The 23,900-nt window shown below is 45.1% G+C and overlaps 1 protein-coding gene and 2 long non-coding RNA genes across 12 annotated transcripts in view; 1 reads left to right on the top strand and 2 right to left on the bottom strand.

Moving 5' to 3' along the window:
* Positions 1-39: 39 nt before the first annotated feature.
* LOC117584961 lies at positions 40-572 on the top strand. Its single transcript, XR_004573891.1, has 2 exons — positions 40-143; positions 240-572. It is a non-coding gene; the product is annotated as an uncharacterized LOC117584961 (long non-coding RNA).
* Positions 573-662: 90 nt separating this feature from the next.
* On the bottom strand, positions 663-1,567 carry LOC117584959. Of its 3 annotated transcripts, none has more exons than XR_004573888.1 (3): positions 1,390-1,567; positions 874-1,312; positions 663-818 (listed from the first exon to the last, which is right to left on the bottom strand). It is a non-coding gene; the product is annotated as an uncharacterized LOC117584959 (long non-coding RNA). The 3 variants fall into 3 exon arrangements; XR_004573890.1 differs by having other exon boundaries at positions 874-1,274; XR_004573889.1 differs by having other exon boundaries at positions 874-1,268.
* A 1,082-nt stretch (positions 1,568-2,649) lies between these two features.
* The window catches only part of LOC117585235 (sodium-coupled monocarboxylate transporter 1), a 33,713-nt gene continuing 12,462 nt past the window's right edge, over positions 2,650-23,900 (bottom strand). Inside the window, exons 1-11 of one of the 8 annotated variants that reach the window (XM_034274631.1) lie at positions 20,985-21,100; positions 12,418-12,423; positions 11,199-11,440; positions 10,988-11,135; positions 5,175-5,349; positions 4,969-5,104; positions 4,359-4,518; positions 4,075-4,293; positions 3,638-4,016; positions 3,428-3,573; positions 2,870-3,362 (exon numbers count right to left, since the gene is read on the bottom strand). In XM_034274631.1, coding sequence (XP_034130522.1) covers positions 2,870-3,362; positions 3,428-3,573; positions 3,638-4,016; positions 4,075-4,293; positions 4,359-4,518; positions 4,969-5,104; positions 5,175-5,349; positions 10,988-11,135; positions 11,199-11,409 — 2,067 coding nt within the window. In that variant the 5' untranslated portion in view covers positions 11,410-11,440; positions 12,418-12,423; positions 20,985-21,100. Of the gene's footprint in view, positions 3,363-3,427; positions 3,574-3,637; positions 4,017-4,074; positions 4,294-4,358; positions 4,519-4,968; positions 5,105-5,174; positions 5,350-10,987; positions 11,136-11,198; positions 11,444-12,417; positions 12,424-15,864; positions 15,879-20,302; positions 20,310-20,984; positions 21,101-23,900 lie in introns of those variants that run through there. The other 7 variants (XM_034274627.1, XM_034274633.1, XM_034274634.1 and 4 more) reach the window with 7 other exon arrangements.

Here is a 23,900-nt window from a genome sequence, read left to right as displayed (position 1 = left end):
GAAACCCCAAAGTAAGCGTTGATTTGTCCATCAATGTTTGAAGCTTAGTATCTTAGTTATTTCCAGTTCCCAATCGACCAGTTAGTCGTTCTCCTTTCAAGTGTATTCGTCCATGGGTTGGTGTATAACCCTCGCCTTCCAACGTGAGTACCGATCTGGAACAGTCAGCCACCTGTCGCGCAGTGTCGGCACCCCGAGTGTCAGTCCACAACGATTATCGCTCCCGCTCTCCCTCCCAGGCTGTGAAGCGACGGCGTGTGTCGATGGCCCGTCACAACGATAAACGTGTCTTGCCGTGGAGTGTCGAAGACCCGTGCTCGTTCGCGCTCGCTTTCCGTCACTGAATCACTTAATCAGAATGGGGAGCTGATTGTCCAGAAAATTCTCGATCTCAACAACAGTGCCAGTTTGCAGGAGATAATGGCTTCCAGCTGACGCCTACAACACCGTATCCCACATCCTCCAAAAGGAGATTGTGTCGGTATATCTTGATAGGTTTTTTCTTTAATTTTTCTGGTTGTTTTATGCCAGATGTTAGAGTAAATGCATTCAAGGCGGCATGGGAAACTGCATTTACTCTTTAAATTAATGAAAGTGAATGTGAGAGGGAGCTCGAATGTATTTAACTTGGTTTATGAGCTCGCATGACACATGCGAGACTCGAATGAGAGGACGGGAGTTTTTCAATAGGTTTACAACGAGGAAATGAGATCTATTGGTCTACGTTAGGCAATAAGTTTATAGATGAGCAGCATGCACATAAATACAGATACAGAGCTCACCGCCGTCGATGGAATTGTTAACGATCTTTGGTTCCCCTGCAATATTAACAAATAAGTGTCCAAACTCATTGAACAAGTTGCATTTGCTCACCATTCAAATTAAGATTTGATTTGTTGAACACACTAATGGATTCCAATAATTCCAACTGTTCTCAATGGCGATTGCATCGAAAACACAGTTTCTGGATTTTGTTTGGAGTGCGGTTGCTGGTGGATTGTGTCAATAGAGTCCACCTCAATGTGCTCTGGTCAGGGCTCCCTGATGGGTCCAATTTGTCCGCCTTATCTGCCTCGACATGTGTCGGGCCGTGTCACTTCTTCTGGCATTTTTTCCACCACGAGCCCATCTTAGCTTGCTTTTTATCCGTAAGTTGATGTTGTGTCTAATCGGACACAGCTGGAAGCTTGGCAGCACCATCTGTGTTGGCCTCTGTTGCCTTTCCATCTGCAGACTCCTTTTCCCTTGCGGTGAGGAACTTGAAAAGGCTGAAACTGCCTTTAACTGGTTTCTATTCCTTCTTTACCTAACTCTTATCGATTTTGGCACTAGCCCAAATCGTTTTGTTAGGTTGTGTCTATAGTTGACAGAATTAATTCAATGACTAACCTCAGCTTTGTCTGACCGGCTTAACCACCATCTCCACTGCATCGGAACTCCGCAGAACTATCAGAGAATGTCGCTTTGGTGTACGTCAATGCAATAGTTAATGCAATTAGACTCCATGGACTTAAATTGTTATAAAGATGACTCGAAAATAATTTGCAAAGTGTAGACCAAATGTTTGTTATTGTTGATGGCAGTGTTGGCATCATTTTAGAGGAAAACATTAGCTGTTTCTGTGAAAAACATGCAGAAAATAGCTATCCTTTAGTAACAACAAATTTTGTATGTATGTAAATTTTAAATTCCTTTGATTTACATTATTTTGAATATGCCACCGAATTCTGTAACGAGCATACCGCTTCAGAAACACTAAGTTGCCATATTGCTGGCTACTGTAAAAAAAGCTAGCTCTAAGCTGGCTGAATTTGCCATCACTATTGCTGCCATCGACTGCACTCTCGATACTATGGTTTTTAAGCTTGCGATAGATCGATGGTTTCGTTTGAGTGAAAAACTTGGAGTTTCCAGTCTGGTACATTCATTAATTATTTAGGAAAACAAACCCTTCTAACCAGGAACCACCTGCTCTTCAAAAATGACTATCGCTTATATTTGGCACGATACTTTTTAGCAGCTTAGCCCTGGCTTCACACTCATCGTTTTCGAAAAAAATGTTCTATAGTGAATTTATGGACGCGGGATGATGCAACGTTAAAGCTCAGAAGCAGGTCGGAAAAAGGAATTTAAATATTAATTAGTAGAAAAAAGGCGCAAAAAGGCTCAAAACATACCATACTACCGTTTGCCAAGCAACAAGTTGTCAAATATTCCCACTTAGAGAACGTAAGCTTTTTATTTGGTTGACCCTTTCAGTTTAAACCTTATTTTGCAAGCAATCCAACAAAATGAATTCATAAAAACTAGCCAACCGTATGCAGAATTGATTCATTAATCTGATAAAATTATGGTTTTAGCACTAAGAATCTTAATTAGCTAGTAATATTATGCAAAATATCAAAATCGAGGAAAATGAAATAACGGTATATTTTTAAAATGAAAGGGGTATATTTTGGTATATTTCTGAGGGTCAAGCGGTTTATTTGATTAATAAGTCCGCGGTCACACTGGGCAGCCTTAGCGCGCGAAAAGTTAATATTTTTGCTTTTATTTATTTATTGCACACAATTTCGTATTCGTCTAAGCTACATTCGTCGGCCACACATACGTACATGCATAAGTACACATAAATAAAACTCGAGTTGCTACAACAAATGTACACATATTGCATATTGCTCAACAATATTGCAATCGGCATACTCTTTCTTTTACGATAATCACAGCATCTTTATAGACTTGAAACACTTCTATCATTAATTGGTCTAGACTTAGCTTACGGACTAAAGACTATATTTTCGGTAAGTACGAAGGGAGGGAGGATGGGATGACGACATGAGTGGGTGTGGGAGGGAGCACCAGGATCATTTCAGAGCGCCGATCTGGTCCCAGAGCCGAGCTGCCGGTACACGCCCGTCTCGCCGGGTGGCACAGTGTCCAGCTGCACCTTGCTGGTGTCACAGATCGACTGGTGCTCCACGCCCTGCCCGCTCTCCGAGCTGGTGAAGATTACCGCAATGGGGTTGCTCTTTCCATTCTCGCTGTGGTTGGTTGTCTCGTCCGGCGACGACTCGTAGGCATGATTGACCTTCTCCTCCTTGCACGTCGTTGTTGTGGCCGATGAGTCGCTGTTGTTGCGTCCATTCAGTCCGGACTCCTCCTCGTGCTTGACATAGTAAGGCTTGGGCCCGGAGAACCGCTCCCAGCACCGGAAGATGAGGGGATGCAGCAGTTTGCCATCGTACTTGTCGTCGGGGTGTTGTGTCAGCATGCTGATCAGCGTACCAATAACCACCGTCAGTGCCGTTCCAATCAGACTGTAGTACATGAAGCTGATCGAGTAGAACGTCTGGAGTGGCGTGCTGCAAATGAATTTGAATTAATTAATTATTTCTAATGAAAATTCGTTCTCTCTTCCAGCTCTTACCGCTCGGGCGCAATGCTGGGTGGCGTCTCCAGCAACATGGTCTGGTTGTAGCCATCGATGGGCGTGTGTGTCAGCAGCCAGGGCATTTGTTCCATCTCAAGGAGCGGCTTGGCAATGGACTGCGAGAAGCTGTGGTTAGAGCAGCCCTGCGGGGAACACAAAAATAATGTTTAGACTCTGATTTCTGTGTCGTTTTGTTTCAGGACTCACTTCTGTGGAGGTGGGCAGCATGGGATTGCTTTTGTCGATGGTCATGGAACCGACAATGATCCAGAGCACAAAGGAGCAGGCAGAGATCATGCCAGCCGAGGTGCCCTTCCAATTGGCTATCGGCACCAGCATGGCCAGCAAGAAGCAGCCGAGCAGCGGTCCAGAAGTGGCAGAAAAGACGAGCAGCGATGACTCGATGACACCCGCCAACAGGCCCACTCCAAAGGCCACGCACATAATGATCAGGCCACAGATGATGGCAATTAGCTTGAGAATCCTCAACTGCTGCTTGTCGGAGAGCCCCTTGAATCGGGGCAGCTGCGACACGAAGTCCTCCCAGCAAACTGTGGCCAGTGAATTCAAATTGGACACCATCATGCTGAAAGATCAGGCTGTTAGCATAATCAAGTCAATCGCCTTGAGGGTGGAACACTTACCACAAAGCTCCGTTGAACAGAGTGGCCATGAAGATGCCCACAAAGCCGGGCAGGAAGCCCAACTGATCCTCGACAAAGAAGGGAAGAATCTCATCGGGTTTTTTGATGTAACCCTCGGCATACGGATCGCAGTTGATGTACGTTGAATAGATGACCATGCCGGAGACCCAGGACAGTGCGAAAAAGAAGAACACCAGCGGAACATTGCTTAGCATCACGCTGCAAAGGCATGAAACGAATTATTAGATGTGCAACACGTGGAGGAGTTTGAAGTTGGGACTTACCGGCGCACTTGCTTGAGTGACTTCAAGCTTACATATCGCTGCATGAAGTTCTGCTGGCAGCCAATCTGCGAGAGGGACATGAACAGCTGACCCAGCCAGGCCGAAAGTGTATCCACGCGCACCGTCATATCGCCGGTGAAGTTCCAGAAGCTAAGGCGACCTGGAGGCATAGAAAGGAATGCGTAAAGGAGGAGCAAGAAGAAACAGCAGCATGTGGAGGGATTCCCAGGAGCCTGACGATTGCCACAACGACAGCCAACAACTCAAACTCAAGTGACAAACGCTCTCGCGTCACACATTTATTACTGTCGTCATGCGAGCCTCCCACTTCCCCCACAGATTTTCCTGCTCCCTGTGCTCCTGCCACACATGCCGCTGTTTTATGCCGCTTTTATCATCATCATTTATGTGCATAATGAGCCGACGCAGCAGCAGCAGCAACAGCAACCCAGAATAGATGCCATTTTAATAGTCATCATTCGTCAGCATAAATGTGGGACACACATCCAGCGCCATTTGACAGGCCTGGCTAATAAGCTGCCATGATCAATCGAAGCAGCAAACCCGAACCGCACCACACCGCTCCGCACCGCACCGTCTGATGGCTTACCATTGTCGCGATTTAGCTGGTAAACCTTCTTTGGGCCGCCAGTGGAGATGGTGCCCTGGATAACGACGGCCATTGTGACGACCAGAATGGTCAGGGTCTGGATGACATCCGCATTGATGGCCGCCTTCAGGCCTCCCTAATGAGGTGGACCAAGGAAAAGAAGAATTTGAATATCTGAATCATTAAATTGTGGACATTCCACTTACCAGAATGGTGAAGAATATGCAAATGATGCCCATGCCCACAATGCTGGCCCAGTATGGAATGCCAATGACCGTCGACAGGGCCACGCTCGGCGTGTACACGGTGATGCCCAGGTTGCAGATCTGTCGCACAATATACGTGGCCGAGGCCAGGCACCGCACGGTCCGGCTCTTGAATCTGCAAAGGGAAAAGACCAGAAGTGGAACAGGTGAGTGCAAGCATTAATTAGGAGCCGCTGTGGGTGCCTCTTGCACATTTATTTATTTTTATTAAAGATTTAATGTGGGACATTTTTCCTTCTCGCGTTACACTCCCCTTATTTGTTTCACCCCCAGGCCCTAGTCTTTTTTTTTATGATTTACTACAGCTGTAAAGAAGTTATGTTGGATCGGGTAAAGGCCTCGCTGAAATTTACGACATCGGAGGGCAAAAAGAACCCAAGAAAATTGGCGGGTCTGTAACTCGTTTTGATTGTTTTTATAGTTGTGCCGGGCGCCTTTTATGGCGCTGGTTGTAAAAATTTGTGTGTTAATTTGATGCAAAATGTGCGACAAGATGGGGCGGTCTCGCTTCAAGGGTCCGCCGCCTAATGCTCGTTTAGTATGCGTTATGTGGTCCCAATTGCCTCTGCACACGCACTGCGAATGGGTTTTGTTTTTTTTTTTACTAACTAAACTGGTTCATGTCCATAATCCTTTGATTGCAACTTTCAACTTGAAGCTACTCAAAATACTTCTAAGTGAGAGGCATGACATTTTACATTATTAAAAGTGGTTTAGATATCCTCAAATACATCCCCCTCGAATATTACTTATAGTTTGTAGTGTGAGACGGCAATCAATTTAATTGAAAAGCTTTCAAATTTTAGTTTAATTGTTTCATTTCTCTGAGATCCTAATCCCACTTGGAATCCACCAGGAACCTTCTGCAGTTAGGCTGCTGGTAATCACAGGTAATTTCTTGTCGTACATTTAAGCTGACTGCATAATCCACTTTCCCCTCAAACCTCTATCTCGCCTCTGCATTTGGCTTCGTGTTTGGATTGCCCACTAAATGATTAATTGCCTCTGGCCAATATTGATCTGGGCTGTGTTGGGCTGTCATCGGGCTCCGTCCCTGTCCCTGTCCCTGTCGCTGGCCCTGTCCCTGTCCTAACTGAATGCATAAACATGAGCGATTGGCGACGCAGGTGTTCGGCATGGGGATTAAATGCATATTTAGATGAATGACCTCCTTGGGCTGCATGGCCTGGGGAAGATATGCGACATTCAACTGATTTTATCTTTAATCGCCTTAATTTTGAAACTAGTGTAACACGTTGTTGCCACAGGGGCCGAAGAAGGGCTTTCCGTAATAATGTTGCACTTTTCCAATAACCAATCATCGATTGTATCGACATGTGTACTTTGGCCTGCCCCGCATCGGATATGCATTACTCGGGCTTAACATATATTTACCCATTTGACTTAATGGGGCTGCAGCCGTGTACTCCGGATGGAGGCTGTTCTTCGAACGGACTTTAAGCGGTTTACATGACATTGCCGCACGCCGTATGCTCGTTCCACACATACATTTTAATTGTGACACAGAGAGGAAAGCAATCTGAACATCCCACAGAGGGATGGATGGAAGCCTGGCTGGCTGGCTGGCTGGATGGCCAATTTGGCCCAGCACAGTGGCTGACAGTCGTCGGTCTTATGTGTTGATTGAATAGGCGTGGCATGGCTCGGGGGGAAACCAACCATCTTCTGGTTGGTTGGCCAAACATTTATTTAGGCATTTTTCCTCACTGTCTCACAGCTGCTCAGAGGAGGGAGGGCTGTGTGTTCTTTGGTTTTTCCTTGTTTTTCCTAGGGCTGAACTTGTTGTGGAAATTGATAAAGAAATATTATTCTAGGACACAAATATCCTGCCAACATATTGCTTCTCTCTATGTTCGTGTTGTGTTGCCTTTGCCTTTGCTTGCGGTCAATTTTGGCCTGATATGTCAATTTAATATGATTTATGGGATTTATTGTTTTCGACTGCTTTTCACTCCGGCTTCGGCTTCGGCTTGTGGCGCTTCTTCTGCATCTCTGGGTTTTTGGGTGAGTGTTTTTCTACGTTGTCTGATTGTGGCATTTGTTTCTCATTTAGCCTGTTAACATTGTGTTCATCACAATAAGTGCCCCTGCTCGGACCGGTCTACAGCTCTGTTCTTGGTTCTCTTTTTGTTAAACCTCTGCTCTCTCTCCGTCTCCGTCTCCGTCTCTGTGTGTGAGTAATGACCTGAGGCTGTCACCGCCGTCCAGTTGATTGAACGTTGTCCTGGTGCTGGCCTTTGTTTTAGTTTAATTGATTCAACTCCCTTTGGCTCTTGCTGCTGCTGTTTCTGCTGCTGTTCCTTCGCCTCATCTCTCTTTCTCTTAGCATAATCAACTTTGTTGAGTTGATTAAAGACGTTCTGCGAGGCGATTGTCGCTTAATAACTTTAAATGAAATGTAAGTGCCGCAAAGTATGCAATAATTGCTGCAGCAATGACAGCGGGCAAGCAATTACCAGCTAGGAACACTCATTCCAAAGCACTTCCAACCTCCCATTACCACACACTCACCCAAGGCAATGTCAATGACCAGCCAGCCAGCAGAACAATAAACGAAAGGGGTGTGAAAAGCGGTGGACCAGCACAGGTCAACGATAGGAGCAAGAGCCTACACACCACCCACCAACCCACGACTGAGGTCGTGTTGCCATTATTAATCATGAAGGGCCGCTAAGCCACTTTTGGCCATGGGACAAAGGCATAAATTAATGGCAAAATGTAATATGACGAGTGGGTCGGTACATTGGCCAGATAATCGCCGTTTAGAGAGCCAGAGAGAGAGTCTCTGGCACAAGGGACTGACTCTGTGGTCGGGTCGAGTTAATTTTACAATCAAAAGCAATAAAACGGAAAGCCTGAATAGGTGTGAAGATGACGCAGCCTGAGTGTGCGGGTGTCACCTTTTTGATTGCATTAAATGCCATGCATAAATAAACATAATCAGCCCTCTAAAGTTCGGGGTGTCCTGAGTGCCATGAAAGCGTTAACAGCCGCCCTTCCCATGCACAAACGAAAAGAAAAACAGATAACAAGGAATCGAAAGGAGTCTGAGGCAGATAATCGACTCAAGGTGTACCCCATGCATGGATGGGGAGCAAGGATACCCTGCGGAATGTTTCATAATAATCCATATATCATTCGGTATGAGAATCTCCGATGGATCGTGCAAGATAAGCGAGGCTAGGCCCAAAACTGGCCCAAACTACTCCAGCATACTCCTTCATACAAGGGGACAGGGTGAGCGAATGGATGTGTGTGGCTCTGAAAGAACTTTTTTGTCTTTGAATTGCAAATCAAGCTCTCACTTTGTAGCCAGCACCGAAAACGTCTTTATTTATGCGCATGCATGTCACTCCATTCCATCATCCCAAAACCATTCCATCTCAACGAGGTCGCTGTGCCTCCCCCCCCCTTTTTTTTGGGGTTTTTATTTGGCTAACACCCGTGGCATCCGTTCGCCGTGGTGCGGCACTTTGGACCCCGACTCTTGTAGTCGTAAATAATCCAGGACGCAATTCAAATGCACTTTTTCCATTTGCTAAGTGCCAACGATTGTTCGACCCAGCGATATCAATTTGGTTAACATGTGCGAGTATGTAATTGCCACAGGTCTCCACCCCCCAAAGGCAGCAGGGCATCGGGGCAGCCCGGAAGAATTATCCCAAAAGAGAAACTTGACTTGACCATTGAACCCGATTGGGATTGGGGGCCAGATAGCAAATCTCTGTGAGCTGAATGCCACTTGAGTGGGTGTACGAGTCAAGGGTCGTGGAGATGACTTCTGCCAGGCTGCCTTCTGGCTCACACTCACTGGGAGTGTGTCTGGCGAGTGGCAGACATCACTTGCGACAGGCGACTGACAAGCGTGAGGAGAATCCATGACTCCTTGTGCGTGTGTGTCTTGGTTTTTTGTTTAGCAAGTTTTTGGGGTACAGTCGGATCGGATCGGAGGCAACTGTCAGCGCTGCCTGGTGCCTGATGCCAGTGACAGGCAACAACACGCGCTATTTATAAACATTATGACACAAACGAATTGTCATACAATTTGTCAACAGCCTCAGAGACCAACCGAGTGGCTGCTTTGTATTTTCCTCCTTTTTACATTTTCCCTTTCTATCTTTTCTTTCCCTTTATCTCTCTGTGTGTGTGTGTGTGGGTGTTCGTTTTTTTTTTTTGTGTATTGTCATCGTGTTGCCAACGTCAAGGCTTTTGTCTTTCCTCTGCCTTCTGTTTCTGTTTCTGCTGCTGCTGCTGCTTGTGCTTTGTGTTTGGCCAAGTGCCTTTTGCCAATTTGTAGCATATTCACTTATCGGCCTCAGTCCCTGTCTCAGTCCCAGTCTCAGTCTCAGTCTCAGTCTCTCCCTGGGCCTGATTTCTGCCTATTTTGATGAAGTTGTATGCATAAACATGTCGCGGAGGGGGCGCCAGTTGCGATGACAAGCGACAATGAGGCATCAAAATGTTGTACGCACAACTTTTTCGGTGGCAACATTTGGCCAACCGAACCCAACCCTTTGAGCCTCATGTTTTCCCTTTTCTTTCGCATCGAATAAATTGACAAAGATTGATGAAGTAAGTATTGAAACATCTTTGGCAGTTTTCTTGGGTCCTTCCATCCATTAGTTCTGAGTGTTGTAAGTCATTGACTTAAGCTTTAGAATTATTTGTTTGCCCTGCGAAAAGTAAATTCATAAAAACTATATTCCAAATTAAGTTTTTCTTTCCCGGCGTGTAGCCAATTAATTCATTTTAGGCCCCTGCCTGGTGCCTGGACATGCTAATTTACAAATTACAATTTCATCGCCAATGCAAACATTTAAATAATTTGTCAATTCTGCACAGCTTTTGCTTCGTTTCGCTTTTGGCTACTCCCCTGGATGGGGCAGGGACTGGGACTGAGGCTGAGGCTGGGGCGGCACATGCCAATTAAATTTCAATCAAATTATGCTCAACCAACGGGCGCGCCTCCGCCCTAGTGGCTGTTTGTCTTGTCAGTTTTAGCAATTAATTGAATTCTGTTGTCGAAACTGCAAAACATTTGATAACAAATTTGTTAACTAATTTCGAACTTAAAAAACAATTAGGCCCACGATGCGACAACTTGCGACAGAAGGAGGAGGCGAAAGAAGAGCTCTTCTGGGCACGACAAACTGACGACAACTGGGCGATAGCATCGTTTCCGAGACAGAGTCAGAGTCACAGTCTCAGTCTCAGTCCAATTTCAAGTTCTAGCCGTGCCACGGACAAATCTATAGATTATTTTCTCTGCCTCTGCGTCTTTTGTTTGGCCATTTGTTGTCTCCTCATTGTTGTTGCTACTTTCTGTTTCTGTTTCTACTTTTTCTTTCGTCTGTTCTTTTTTTTTGTAAAATGTAATTCAAATTTATTTAGCAACGCAGCAACTTGTGCCAGGAGCAGAAGCGACAGCCAGTCAGAAACCCCAGCCAGGAGCAAAATCCCAGTGACAGTGGNAGCTTGAGCTTGAGCCCTTGCCCCGTGTCTCTGCTTAGTTTCATTTGGCCTTCTTAATGAAGAATAAAATTGTGTGCGCTTCAGCGAGAAGGGGGAGGAGGCGAGGGCCTGGACAAGCGTTGCGACGCATTTTGCGAAATTAAAATGAATGTTTAAATAACAATTTTCCTGTTGCTGTCGCTTTGCTTCGTGCTAATTAAACGATGGGGCGCCCACTCCACTGGGACAGCCACTCCACTCCACACTCCTTTTACACTTACCTGAGATCGATGTACTGATAGACGGAGGTGATGCCCAGGTTGAAGTACACGGGCACAAATACGAAGCAGACAATGGGATAGGCAGTCATCATGCCATAGATTATCTCCCACATGGCCGATCCGCGATAGAACAACTCACTGGGGTAGCCTGAAATTAAAATTTAAGATTATATTCATCCAAATGGATATGCAAATTCGATTTATCACTCACCCAACACTGATCGCACGCCGAGGGTGCCGCGTGCTATCGATATCATTACGGCGAAAAGCGATACACCGCCCGTGGCAAAGACATAATCGGCCTTGCTGCGCTGCTTTTTCTTGCCGAAGATGCGAGTCCAGAGCGGCCCCAGCACGGTGATTGCTATGAACAGCACAAACATCAGATAATCCCAGCCCATAGTACTCAGGTCCTTGGCCATATTGCTGCTGTTGCTGCTTCTGTTGCTGGTGCTGCAAGAAACAAATCAAAATTCAAGTTGGTCACTGAATAAAAACAAACACAATCTTTCCAACTTAAAGCCCAGAGAGGGATACTGGCATGGTGGGTGCGAGGTACTGGTGGGGGCTTTTACGAGTAGGTGAGATGTGAGTTGGGTAAAACGTTTTCCAGCACAGTTGAGCATGTGCATGTTAGTCACACCCGGTGGACATAATGCCCAGAGAGGGCTGTAGCTGTAGCTGGAGCTGGATGTGGCAACGTAGCTCCATGGCTCCGTGGCGCCGTGGCACCGCAGTCGAGTTGGAAACCTGACAACATTGTTGCATATCCGCAGGCGTGCGGGCTTCGCTTGCTTGCGCCCATCATAACACATGCATTTCACTCTCTTCTTCTCTCTGTCACTCTGGGATGGAGCCACGCCAAATGAGCAACAAAACAACTTGACTAGCAGGTAGGAAAGGTTAGCGTTGAGAGACCCCAACAAATGCACTTGAAATAGTGATACCCAAAAGAGTTTCCATTGCAATTTTTGTGAGTTTGTTGGGAATATATTTCTGAACTATATATTAAGTGGAATCAAAGCAACGACTATCTATGACAGTCGTTTGTGTCTAAATCCAGGGTATCACTAACACAATACAAATTGAACAGCTAAAACAACACAAACACACCGAAAAGCTAAGCAAATGTTGCACGCTGCACAAATTTATGGACTGTGCCCCCCCACACACATACGCAACACACACGTTGACATTTGTATGCATGCCTAGGGCTGGAGGGGCTTCCCATGTAACCTTTGTGTGTGTGCCACAAGTTAAGAGTGTCACAGGGGGGGAGAGAGAGAGAGAGAGCAGCCAAGCTTAAGTGCGACTTTGCCAGCGACTTTGTGTTTTTATAGCTGAAAGCCAAACTGTTGAGCCAGCGGGTCAGGGGCCAATCCACACACAAAGAACAAAGTTACAACCCGGCTTAGGATTTGCTCTCTTACCTGATGCTCTCGTAAAGAAGATTTGGGCCCAACAACGTTGGCAGGGGTAGGTCAAGTCAGGGGAAGTTTTCAAAGACAAGGTTGCGAATAATTGGAACAAATGTTGGCCATTGATTTTCCAAGTTCTTTAGATGGGATTTTGTTTCTGTTGTTGTTAATCAAACAGAGAATGTGCAATGAGTCACAGATGGATTCCCGCACATTATTAAAACTAATTGATCAGCTATGCGAGAAGATTTGCCTTGCCCTTTGGCCATCTCGCATTACGTATACGCCCCATTAGAAGGGTGTGTCTGGCTGCCCCGTCATACGCTGGTCATCATCTGGGTCCGTTCAGATGTCCAACTAATTGACAACATTTAGCATTCAGTGGTGCCCTGCATCCCCTGTCCACTGTTCCCTGTCATTTGCCAACGCTTTGGCTTTTATCTGACATTCTGTCTGGCCTTTGTGTTGCCTTTCCCTGTCAAAACTATTAGTCATGTTGTTTTTATTCGAGCTGAGCTTTGTTTAAAGCACAGCTGCCGTGTCACTCCCATGACAGACGCAGGAGCATCACCAGCAGCGGCAGCAGCAGCAGCAACCTTCTCATCTTTTTGCTTTCGGCCAAGTGATAAGCCAAGCTGGAGCGAGAGAACTAAAAGCCATACCTGTCCTTGCCAGGGGTCTGTGGCATTGTGCGTGCCAGCTTGTGTGCAAAATGTTATTTTCTGCTGGGCTGGGCTTAAGCAAATTATCCATGAGCCATGCGAGTAAGCCACCTGCAGCATCACCCATCAACCATGCTCCATCGTCAGCGTCAGCTCCATCTCCAGCTCCATATCCATCTCTAGCTCTATTGTTTGATGTGTGAGAGACTGTCGGATGTGGCCACAAAATTTCCAATCGACAGCGACGACAATTTGCGAACATTTGCATCAAATATGTATGCCCTAAAAAGCGGGCCAACAAACAAAAAAACAAAAGGGAATCTAGAACCTAAGCTACTCGTATGCATAAGTTAGTAGGGCGTGGTCCTGCCCTGCCCCGCCTCTCTTTCGTGCCAGATGAAGCTTGGCACTTGAAAGTTTCACATGGTGCACATAATAAAAGTGCCAGCCAAGATGGGAGTCACGGAAGGGCGGGATGATGATGCTGCTGCTTCCGGTAACGCCGCCGCCATATTCTGCCACTTGCAGTTAATATTCATGCAGTTTTTTATTTTGTCAAAATTATACAAAAGTTGGCGGCGTGTATGTGTGTGTGTGTGTGAGTGTGAGTGTGAGTGTGGAGGTTTCATCCTTCGAAGCCAAGAATCATAAATTATAAAGCAGCTTGAAGGAGCAACAACAAGCCGTTGACGACATGAAGTCCCGAAATCCTGCCTGATGCCTGGGTGTGTGTGTGTGTAGCTGACAGCCGCAACGGAAAGTTATTAAGAAGGAAAAACGTTTGACTCCACCACCCCAAGGAATTTTATGACACTCACTCATGAAATATTCAACGTATTGCCACATGGATGATGCCCAGAGCCCGAAAATCTGTCACGATAATGCGCCAAGATCGTTCGATGATGAACACATATCAGAAACACATTTGCCCGCGAGGCCCACACGGAAAAAAACTGCTGGCAAATGAGGGAAAAATGTGGTGTGGGAGGGAAATGCAAAAATGGACCCGAACTGAAACTGAACTTAATTTGCCATTTAATAGCCTGTCTACTGGCTGCTGTCTGCAGCGCCAGCTGACAAATTGAAAATGTAATTTGGCCAAAGTGCAGCCTCGCCCTTTGGCAGGGGTCCAACTGCTAGTCGTAGTGGGAGTGGGGTTGGGGGATTGAAGCAGGACATATGAATACCGTTTTGCCCAGCGGGATGAGTTCATATTTGAGCTGCTACTTGCTGGGATAATATGATATGCTAATGCTTCTGCTACCTATTCAGCGTAAATTACGTTCCACACGCTTGAGGGCTTGAACAATGTTGCATATGCAACTTGCGGCAACTCAATTTATGTGCCACTTCAGGGAACTTTTCGGTGAGCAACAAAGTTGCATGCATAAAAGTTGTTCCAGCTCAGCGAATGAAACGCTAATTAATGCGTTGGCATAGTCAGTGTTGGCCCGTGCCAAGCAGAAAGGGAGGTGGGAAACTGCCACTGGATTCGGGCCAATCAAAGTTTTATTTGACAGATTTTTTGTTTGAAGCATCCCGAACTTCCCCGAAGCTCAAATAGGATGATGGCAAAGTGGAAAATGCTGTACCAACTCTGTCCACTCCGGCATATGTTCTGGACAATTGGGCTTATGTTGGGCCCCAAACTGAACCGTGACAGCGGGCACAACTCTCTCCTTTCATTTACATGGAACACTGCCCCTTGGCAGCCGTTGACGGTGCAGTTAAGTCAAGAAACTGCAACTTACTCGTACTTTTGCCAATATCTTTCCCCCTTTGTTTCCTGGGCGCTTCTTTTTTCCTTCCCTCTGTTTGGGTTTTCGCCAAGGAAACTTTGGACGGTTCATCTTCTACATTTTTGCTGCTCGACTGCTAAAAGTTGTTAAATACAAAAGTTTGCCACTTAATACCAGTTCGAGTAATGAAATACGAGTCAAACTGTAAGCGGAGCCAACCCCTATCCCATCCCCCCTCGAATGCTTCCAGCAAATTGAAGTTGAAGCATGCGGTTGGCAAACTTCCTCCTGGCCATGGGGCCAACATGCAACGGTGGTTCTCAACTGTTTTTTGATGCCATCTTGGCCACCCACTCCTCGATTGCATTCGGCAATTGTTTGTTTAGCTTTAACCGCTCGACGCTTTACACATGTTCTGGTCCGGTCCCTCGACCTCCTCTGGGTCCCTCGACAACCAGCAGCAAGACCCGAGCAAACTTTAGTTTGATTTCTTCTCGACCACGTTCGCTTTGGCTCTAACTCCGACTCTGACTCTGTCGCTGACTCTGACTTTGGGTCAGGCTTAATGAGAAAAGTCATTCGGGGTGTGGCTGCCACGCCCATGTGCGGTGCGGTGGCCTTTCTTTGCCACCGACTTTTTCTGCCTTCTGGCTCAAAGTCATTTATCAAACGATGCCCGAAAAATAAATACTCCGACTTAAGTTGGTTCTTATTTATCGTCCGTTGACTGTTGTTGCCAACAGAAAATAATGTCAATTTTTCAACTAGACCTCGGAATGGGTTAAAGTTTCAATTACGATCATTTATAACGTGTCCAGGGAAAGCCACGCTAGGGCTGGGGCTGGGACTGGGGCTGGGGCTGGGGCTGTGGCTGCCTTCCATAGTGCAATGGATGGAAGTATGCTGACATTTTCCCTCGTCTCGCTCTGGTGGCTTCGTTCGCTTCGAAAACATAATTTTCCGCAGGCATTTAATAATTTATTTGCACCGTGACTTGTGTAAAAGTGAAAGAAAAAACTGTTCCCGCCACGCGCTTTGTAAATTTTCGAAAAGTTAGCTGTTGCTGTTGCTGTTGCTGTCTCGTGAAGTGAAGTTTTCCGCGTTACAAGTTCTGTCCTGTCAAACAATTAGGCAGCTTTCTGCCCACATCCTGCGGAGTGTTCTGGGCCAGGGCTTAAGCAATTTGTGGGACGCTGAAAAGTATGCTACGAAAATAGCAGCCACGAGGTGGATCGAAGAAGTGGCCACTGCCCAGAATGGGTTGGGTGTAGTGGCATTAAAACTGGCCAGCAGCAGTAGCAGCAGCCACTTGCCACATGCTGTTAATTTGATCAGCTTCAGCCCCGTACAGAAGCAGCAGCTAGGAGCTAGAGAGCCGTTGCAGCGGCGACTTCATCCTGCCAATTTAGTGGTCAACCCCGGGCGCTGGTAAATGGTAACTGACCGCCCACCTCACAGCCGCAGGGTGTATCTGGGGCGCCACCAGGCTAATGCTCGGGTTTCGCGTTGCAAGCATGCACAACTAATTTCACGTTGTCGCCATCCTCGACACCATGAAGGACCACTCGGTCTGCACTGTCGCTTCCCCAGGAGAAGGCTCTCCTTCTCTCTCTCTCTCACTCTCTGCTCCTTCTGTGGTCTAACAAAGTTTTCATTACGCGTGCTGTGCAAACTTCTATGTTTCTCCCTCAATCCCTCTCTCTGTTTCTGGCTCTTTGTGTCCTTGCCACTTCCTCTGTGACTCTTGTTGCACCTGCTGGAGGGGGCAAAAACACTGGACTGCGGTTTCTTTTCATTTGGGTTTCTGTTGTTTTCTTTTCTTTTCTTGCTGCTGCTGCTGCTGCTGCTTTGTCCCCTGCGAGTTCCGTTCGCATTTTACAAATAATTGGGTTAGTTAGTCCCTGGATGCGACAATCGAGCGTTGGCCAGTTCCCAGCCCGTTAATCTTGTTTCCATCTTCAAACCCCCCCACCCATCCAGTGGCATCGGTTTGGGGGCACATAAGCTGCTTGTCTGCCTGCCCACCTGTGGCTATGCAAACCACCTTTCAGATATCAGCTGATGCTTCTTCTATGTGCACTTTAAAGTAGTAAAAAGTAAATTCGATTGTGACACATTTAACTCTTTTAATTTCCCCAAAGACAAGCAGAGTGTGTCCCAAAAAGTGAATCCTTTCGGGGGGAAATACATTTGCATTCCACTGTGACCTGTCACGGGGCTAAGCAAACTACAATTTGTCTTGTATTTCGTGCGACACAGAGGGGCAACGAAAAGCCACTAATCATCGTTTAAAAAGCAGCCACTTGACACCCAGCCAGCACCTGTCCGGCTAATTGAACTAATGAAATGCCTCGACCATGTTCAGGTTCCCCCTTTAGTACACTCCTCCGCAGTCTCTCTCTCTCTCTCTCTCTCTCTTTCCTCTGAGATTGTGGAAATTAAAAAGCTTGTTTGCGGCTCTTTGTTGGCACAAAGGCTGTTGACAATAAATTAGACTTGGATATATTTTTGTCACCATGGAGTTGCCTCAAATGGATATTTATGGCTGCACCACTACTATCTCTCAGCTAGTGTGTGTGTGTGTGTGTGTGTGTGTGTGTGTGTGGCACACACCCACTTTATTGGCCACGTGCTGGTGATTTGTTTAAGTGACTCGGCATCATTGGAAAGCCCTTTATGTCTGCCCGGGGACATGTGCAGTTGCTTGTCCAGTCTGGATAATTACGTATTTATGTAATAAGAGCAGCATATACATATGTATGTACATATGCCAGCATTTCGCTTAATTATTGATGTACGAGCTGGCTTTAATTGAGAACTCCATTGGCAAGTACATGGCAATCTGTGGAATATTTGAGCAGCTTCTAGCATCAAGCTCCTAGCTGCTAGCTCAAGTTTGTTCAATTAACTGTGGAAACTAAAGTCATCCTTGGATTTTCAATTAACTTGGATAAACCAAGTCTTGTCGTCGGCAGGTCGATCTTTGAAGGTGACCGGATGCCGCTGCCGCTGCCGCTGCCTCTGCCTCTGCCAATGTCAGTTATTAAAACTTTAATTCACTTTAGGTGGATGCAAAAAAATTAGTTCTGGCTCATCTAGCTGCTCCACACCGTGACTAGCAAGAGCAAGTGGCAGCCATGCAAGTCAGTTCATGCCCCTATCCCAAATGACAATGTTGCCAGCAGGATTCGTGGGTGGGTTGTTGGTTTGTTGGGGGGAGGGGCTTAGGGATTTTGCTTGCACAAATTGTTTTGCTGCCAGCGTCAACTTTATGCTGGCAACAATGTAATTTATTTAATTCCTCTCTCTCTCTCTCTCTCTCGTTTTATCACGCTGCACAGCCATTTTCAACTGGCAACAGTTGCTGTTCCACTGCCCCTAAAGCATGTTGCTGCTACACGCTCTGCTTTCCACCGACATTTCTTGAGCAAAAAATGTGTGGCATTTAGTGTTGGCATTTAGTGTTTAGAGACATTTTTGGGTAAGCAANAAGTAAATAACAAAAATAAATACCGAGGAGCTTGGACAGCGTAAACCCATCGGTGTAAATCGCATCGTGTAGCGGCAATTTAATTCTCATTTGTGTCCCCCCCCCCCCCGCTTTTGTGTTTATTTCATTTGAATTTATGCTAAATCGTCAGTTTCAGAGTGCGTGTTATCCTTCTGGATTGTCCCGGTTGTTCCTGTTGTCCTTGCCGTTGGCTGTTGCTGCTCCAAGAGGGGCAAGTCAACTGGCTACGCGCGGAATTATAATTTCAAATGATTGTGCGTACAATCAGTTGTAATTAGCATATTTAATTACATCCTGCATAAATATTCATGAGACGCAAATTGCAGCCAACTTGCGGGGCCGCAAGTGTTGACACGCCTAAGGAACAATTAGGTAGCGCTCTCTCTCTTTATGATTGATCTAGGGATACACTGATTGGCTGATTGATTGATTGATTGAAGAATGAATGGAGTATGTAACCGAGCCACTCCAAATAAAAGAGACAAAGGGCAACAATTGAACAAACACTATCAATATGCAATTAATGTCATGTAAACGATATTTGCAGACAAATAAAGGTCGCTCTCCTCGTCACCTCTCTCACCCCTCTTTACATAGTTCTGCAGCTCTTTGGGGCAGCATTTTATCAGCTTAATTGACAGGAAAATAATCCAAGTGCTGTGGTCTGGGATGGCCGCGTGGAGTGCAATTAGTTATTGTCTGCTCTTCAGTGTGAATGCCACTTGCCGTGTCGTGTGACACTTTAAATCGATAATGCATTGTTACCTAGACACCCATTACTCATACGCCGTGTCTGACACACCAGAGACAGGCGCATAAAATGGATCTTTTGTGGCCCATTTGGGGGCATTGCGTGGTGTGGCATGGAGCATGCTGCATGGGGCATGGGGAGTGCTTGCATTCATAATTACACGCAATTAGTTAGCCCAGTTGCAACAGTTTGCGGCACATGCTGCAATTGGCAATTTGGCAAATTGCTCTGGGAGCCAACACACACACACACTCTCTCTCTCGTTCTGTTCCAAAAATCGAAATTAATTGGCCAGAGCTCCAGAAAAGTAGACAACACAGAGCCAGAGCCAACAGTTTAACATTTTTTTCGAGCACGAGTTAATTTACATTTGGCTGGCAGAGTTGAAGGGACCACAAGCCTGGCATAATCGTTAGATTATGCTGTTGCATCAGCCAGCAACGACAACAGGCAGCAGCAACAATAACAATCACTTAATATCTTGGCCAAGTGTAACAGCAATTACATGACCAAGAGAGAGGGGGCAAAGGCAAAGGCAAAGGCAGAGGCAAAGAAATTACAGACAAAGAGACGGCCAGAGGCAGAGTCAGTGTCAGTGTCAGAGGAAGAGTGGAAGAAACACTCAAAAAAAAGCAGACAAGTAAAAATTAGACTTCGACTAACGGTTGCCCATTTTTCTGGCACAAGGCTACCCAATCGCATGTGATGATTTATGGCGGATTGGTAGATAAATTCTTTAGAGATATTTATCCCTAAAAATATTTTAAATCAGCTTTCTTTACTTCGTATATTATAAGTATATATAAGAACTATTTAGAGAGACAGAGTGACGGATAGACATACATGAAGAGCTCAACTTGCTTCGGCTGAAAGAATTTCTCTAGTTATTTCTTTAGTATGACTCTATGTACTTAGCTCTCGGCGTGAACCGCTTATTGAGCTCACTTGGCTCTGTTACATTTTCACACATAAAGATCATATACCCTTTTTTGAAACCACAGGCAGCGTGTATAAAAAGACAAAGTCTACTCAACTCTGTTGGCAGCAGCTTGTCCAGCAACAGTGTCGCAAAAATTTTGCATGTCTTGATTGACAGCAACAGCAACAGCAACATCTGTTCTCGGGGTGTTGTGTTCGACTAGCTGTGGAGGTGCGGTGTGGTGTTGTGTGTTTCAAGAGGTTTCTGCCTGTGCCAGCTCCTGTGGCGGCCACACCATTTATTAGCCAGATGTACTAGCTGTTGCTGGGTGTGTGTTTCTGTGTGTGGGAGGTGGTTCACGAAAGGCCATGCTGTCCTTTGTCATAACTAAGGAAGCTTACTTAGCCTGCTTACACTTCGGCAGGGTCCTTAAGTCGGCCAACTGCCCGCATACGTAACGAACTCAAATGAAGTTGCTTGAAACTGAATCAATTTACATAGAGTTGCTGCTACTGCTGCTGCTGCTGCTGTTACTCTTGTTGTGAAGAACTCATTAAGAACATTGTCTGGCAACTTCCGAGTGCTGTGAGGAAGGCCAACAACATGGTTCTTCCGGACTAGAAGAACCCAACCAACACTTGCACTAATATGGGTTGGGGAAATGAAGGTTTTTCCCCATGAACTTGCTGAACTTGTGTTGTGTTTAGCTTACTCGGTAAACGACACACTCGAATGGAAATCATAATCAACTGGCTCAAACATGGAGCTAGATGTATGTACTTGGCACGACAACAGCTTAAAGATAACTGAGAAATGCAAAATAATTTGCCTGAAATATGGACAGGTTGCAGCAACAACAACACAGACTACACCATTCTTAAAAACTCAAGAATTGTTGTGTAGAATCGAGTATGTAGGTCAGCGTCAAAGGCACTGACAGCTGTTTAAACGATCAGCAATGGTTTTCAGCGGGTTTTGTCATTATATTTTTACTCACGTGATTGTTGAATGTGCGTACGTATTCGTAGATTTCTTTTAAATACTTTTTTTTTGTGTGCTCTTGATAGTGGTTTGGTTGACCAGCAATCAAATGACCGACGGTGTCTGTGTTCACGAAAGAAGTGTGAGCAGCCCTTGGCGCAGAGCCCTTATTTATCTGTATCTCAAACGGGAGTAAAGATTACGCGGAAAGGCAGCCAGTCGGCCAGGTACATTTTTCCGCAGAACGTTCTAATTTGTTTACCGTATTAAATGTTAAATGAATTCCCGCTAGACACAAATGTTTGCCCGACAATAAAATCATATAATCGGATAGCGTCAGTGGAGTGATAAGTCGACGATGTCGCGGGGAAGATGCCACCCTCAACGTAGACCAAGTTCTGCTAGCTGATAGCTGCCAACTGCCAGATGGCTGCTGCCTAATCGGAAGTGCTCTCCCAAAACTGAGACGCAGTCGCCCTGATGTCTTATCTATATGGATGAGTCGTAAATCATTTCTGTGGCGAATGCAGTCTCCACTAGTTCCTCCGAACTAATTACTAGTTGTAGCTGGAATTAATTGCGTACTCGACATGCAGCCGGAGGCAGCTCTTTCTTTGCCACCGCACCGCCCTGGAGCTGCGACAGACTGCAGTCAGTCATGATGGATGTTCCCTGAAGTGAAATATTGATGCTGATGCGGAGCTGGGATCAGTGCAGTGGCAAATACATACATATGGCTGCGATGTAAGACGTAATTTATGGCCACCACTTGGCAGAGTAATGAGTCATTATTTTCGTGTGCCACAAAAAACTTTGCGACCACACAAAATTTCAAGTTCATATTTTGAGTGGCTTAGGATTTGACTCTGAATCTGCATCGGCAGAGGGCTGTGCCATCTGCTTCATACATTTTCATTTGCTTAAAATCATAAAATAAAATAAAATAAAAAGGGAGCATAAGGATCGGGCCAAACCCTCTTGGTAAAGCATCCTAAGCCCGGCCAGAATTGTGGGTTGACTTCGGGGCTGTTGGGCTGTTGGTGTGGCAGATTTAATTTATGTTTCATTTTTCACACCAAAGGCAGGGACGATGGCTGGCAATTGCCAAAGGTGCTCTCGACGACCCGACCCCCTTTCAACAAGTATACAACAACCAGTGTTCGTATGTTTATATACTGATATCCGTGGGTATGTAGGTGGGGAGTTTATGTGCCTATATATATGCAAAATTTATGCGAATGCTGTTACAGGTTCGCCGGCTTGGATACGGTATTAGCCCACAAAAAACAAAAGCCCCAAAACAGGCGAAAAAAGTTTCCGCTCTTTACATTGCGAACTAATTGAAATTTACGCTGAGCCAAACGATTTTTGCATTCATAAAGCATAAGTCTTTAAAAGTTTCCATGACTTTGGTAGTTTATTAAAAACCAATCAGGAGCAAAGCTTCAAGCGCACTAAAAGAACAATCGGAGATAATACCCTATCCGCTGCTCATTCCACCAGTAGCCTTCTCTTGACTTCACGGATTCAGAAAAATAAAGGATAGCTGTACATATCTGAAGTTCTAGAATTTATGGGAATTAAATATAAAATTATTCATTGCCTTTGAGCAAACAAAAAATGTAATATTTAAACAAAGGTTTTCGCAATGTTTATTGCAACATAAAAAAGTGCATTCCACTTGAGCATAAATCATAATTAAACGAGCATAAATTGGTTATAATTACGGCATAAATTGAGCGAATTTTGCCACATAATATTCGGTAAATTGCACTGAGCGTGTAAAACCCTTTTAAGTAATCCGACAGTGTTAATATTTGCTGGGGCCATGCCATTGTGGGTGGCAAATATTAACTTATTTGGTCACTGGAATCGCACAGTAATCGGAATCGCGCTTTTTCCGAATTAAATATGAGCTAATTTAAGCAACTTCAGGCCCGCGCTCGTATTGTGCCACTGATGAAAACTGTTGGCTTAAATATTCAGCAGGGAAATCGCTATCAAAAATTCATAAGCTTTGGAAAAATATTCGATGCATAGCCACATATTTTTGTTGTTGTTTCTTTAGTTTGTTTTCCCTCTGTTTGTGTTTTGTTTTCGTTTTTTTTTTTGTGTGTTTATTATTTATTCTTTCCGCCTCTTTCAAGAGGGGAGAACTTTTCCAGAACCACACAAATCAATTTGCAATTGCGCTCATTGTGAAAATGCGAATAAAAACGTTTTTATTACAATAGTTTTGATGCGGCTTTTATTTATTTACCATAATAACGATAACAACGGAGGCATTGTTCTCTTTTTTAGTTAAATTTTTGCAGCTGTTGCGTTTATTTTTTCTTCCCTCAGTTGTTCAACGATGGTTTCGCTTAAATTTATCTGCGAGCAATTGTTTCTGTGGGTTCACCTAATTGTGCTTAAAAACAATTTGCCTGCTAAGAATGGGAAGGATGCATTGTTCATTTGCATTCCCCACACATACTCATAATCATTGGAAGTGTTTGCACAAAGCGTTTTATGCTAAATTAAATTGAGTCAGTATTTAAACCATTTAATTATGACAAAACAGCCTTTCTCTAATCTCTATGCCAAACGCAAATGTTTTAACTCAATGTACGTTACACAGAGGGAAAAAATAGAAGCTCAAAAAATATAATTAGTTGCATCGGTCTATGAATTGAAAAATATATCTAAGCAGACAGAATTAAATATCTGCCTAGCTGAAAAGATAAATAACTAAGGGTTCTAGGAGAAACTAAATATGTACGTCAGACAGCTGAAAGTAAAAACAACAGTCCAATCTTAGGAAACTTACGGCTGAGCTAAGACGTTTATTAACTTCAAACAAAATGCTGCGGTAAAGAACATACAAATAAAATGGTAATCTTGAGAACAATCAATAAATAAATATTTTAAAATTGGTTCTAGCTGTTGAGCA

Source organism: Drosophila guanche, unplaced genomic scaffold (assembly GCF_900245975.1).
Source record: "Drosophila guanche unplaced genomic scaffold, DGUA_6, whole genome shotgun sequence".
NCBI classification, from domain to species: Eukaryota; Metazoa; Arthropoda; class Insecta; order Diptera; family Drosophilidae; genus Drosophila; species Drosophila guanche.
This window is presented reverse-complemented; position numbering and strand designations above follow the sequence as displayed.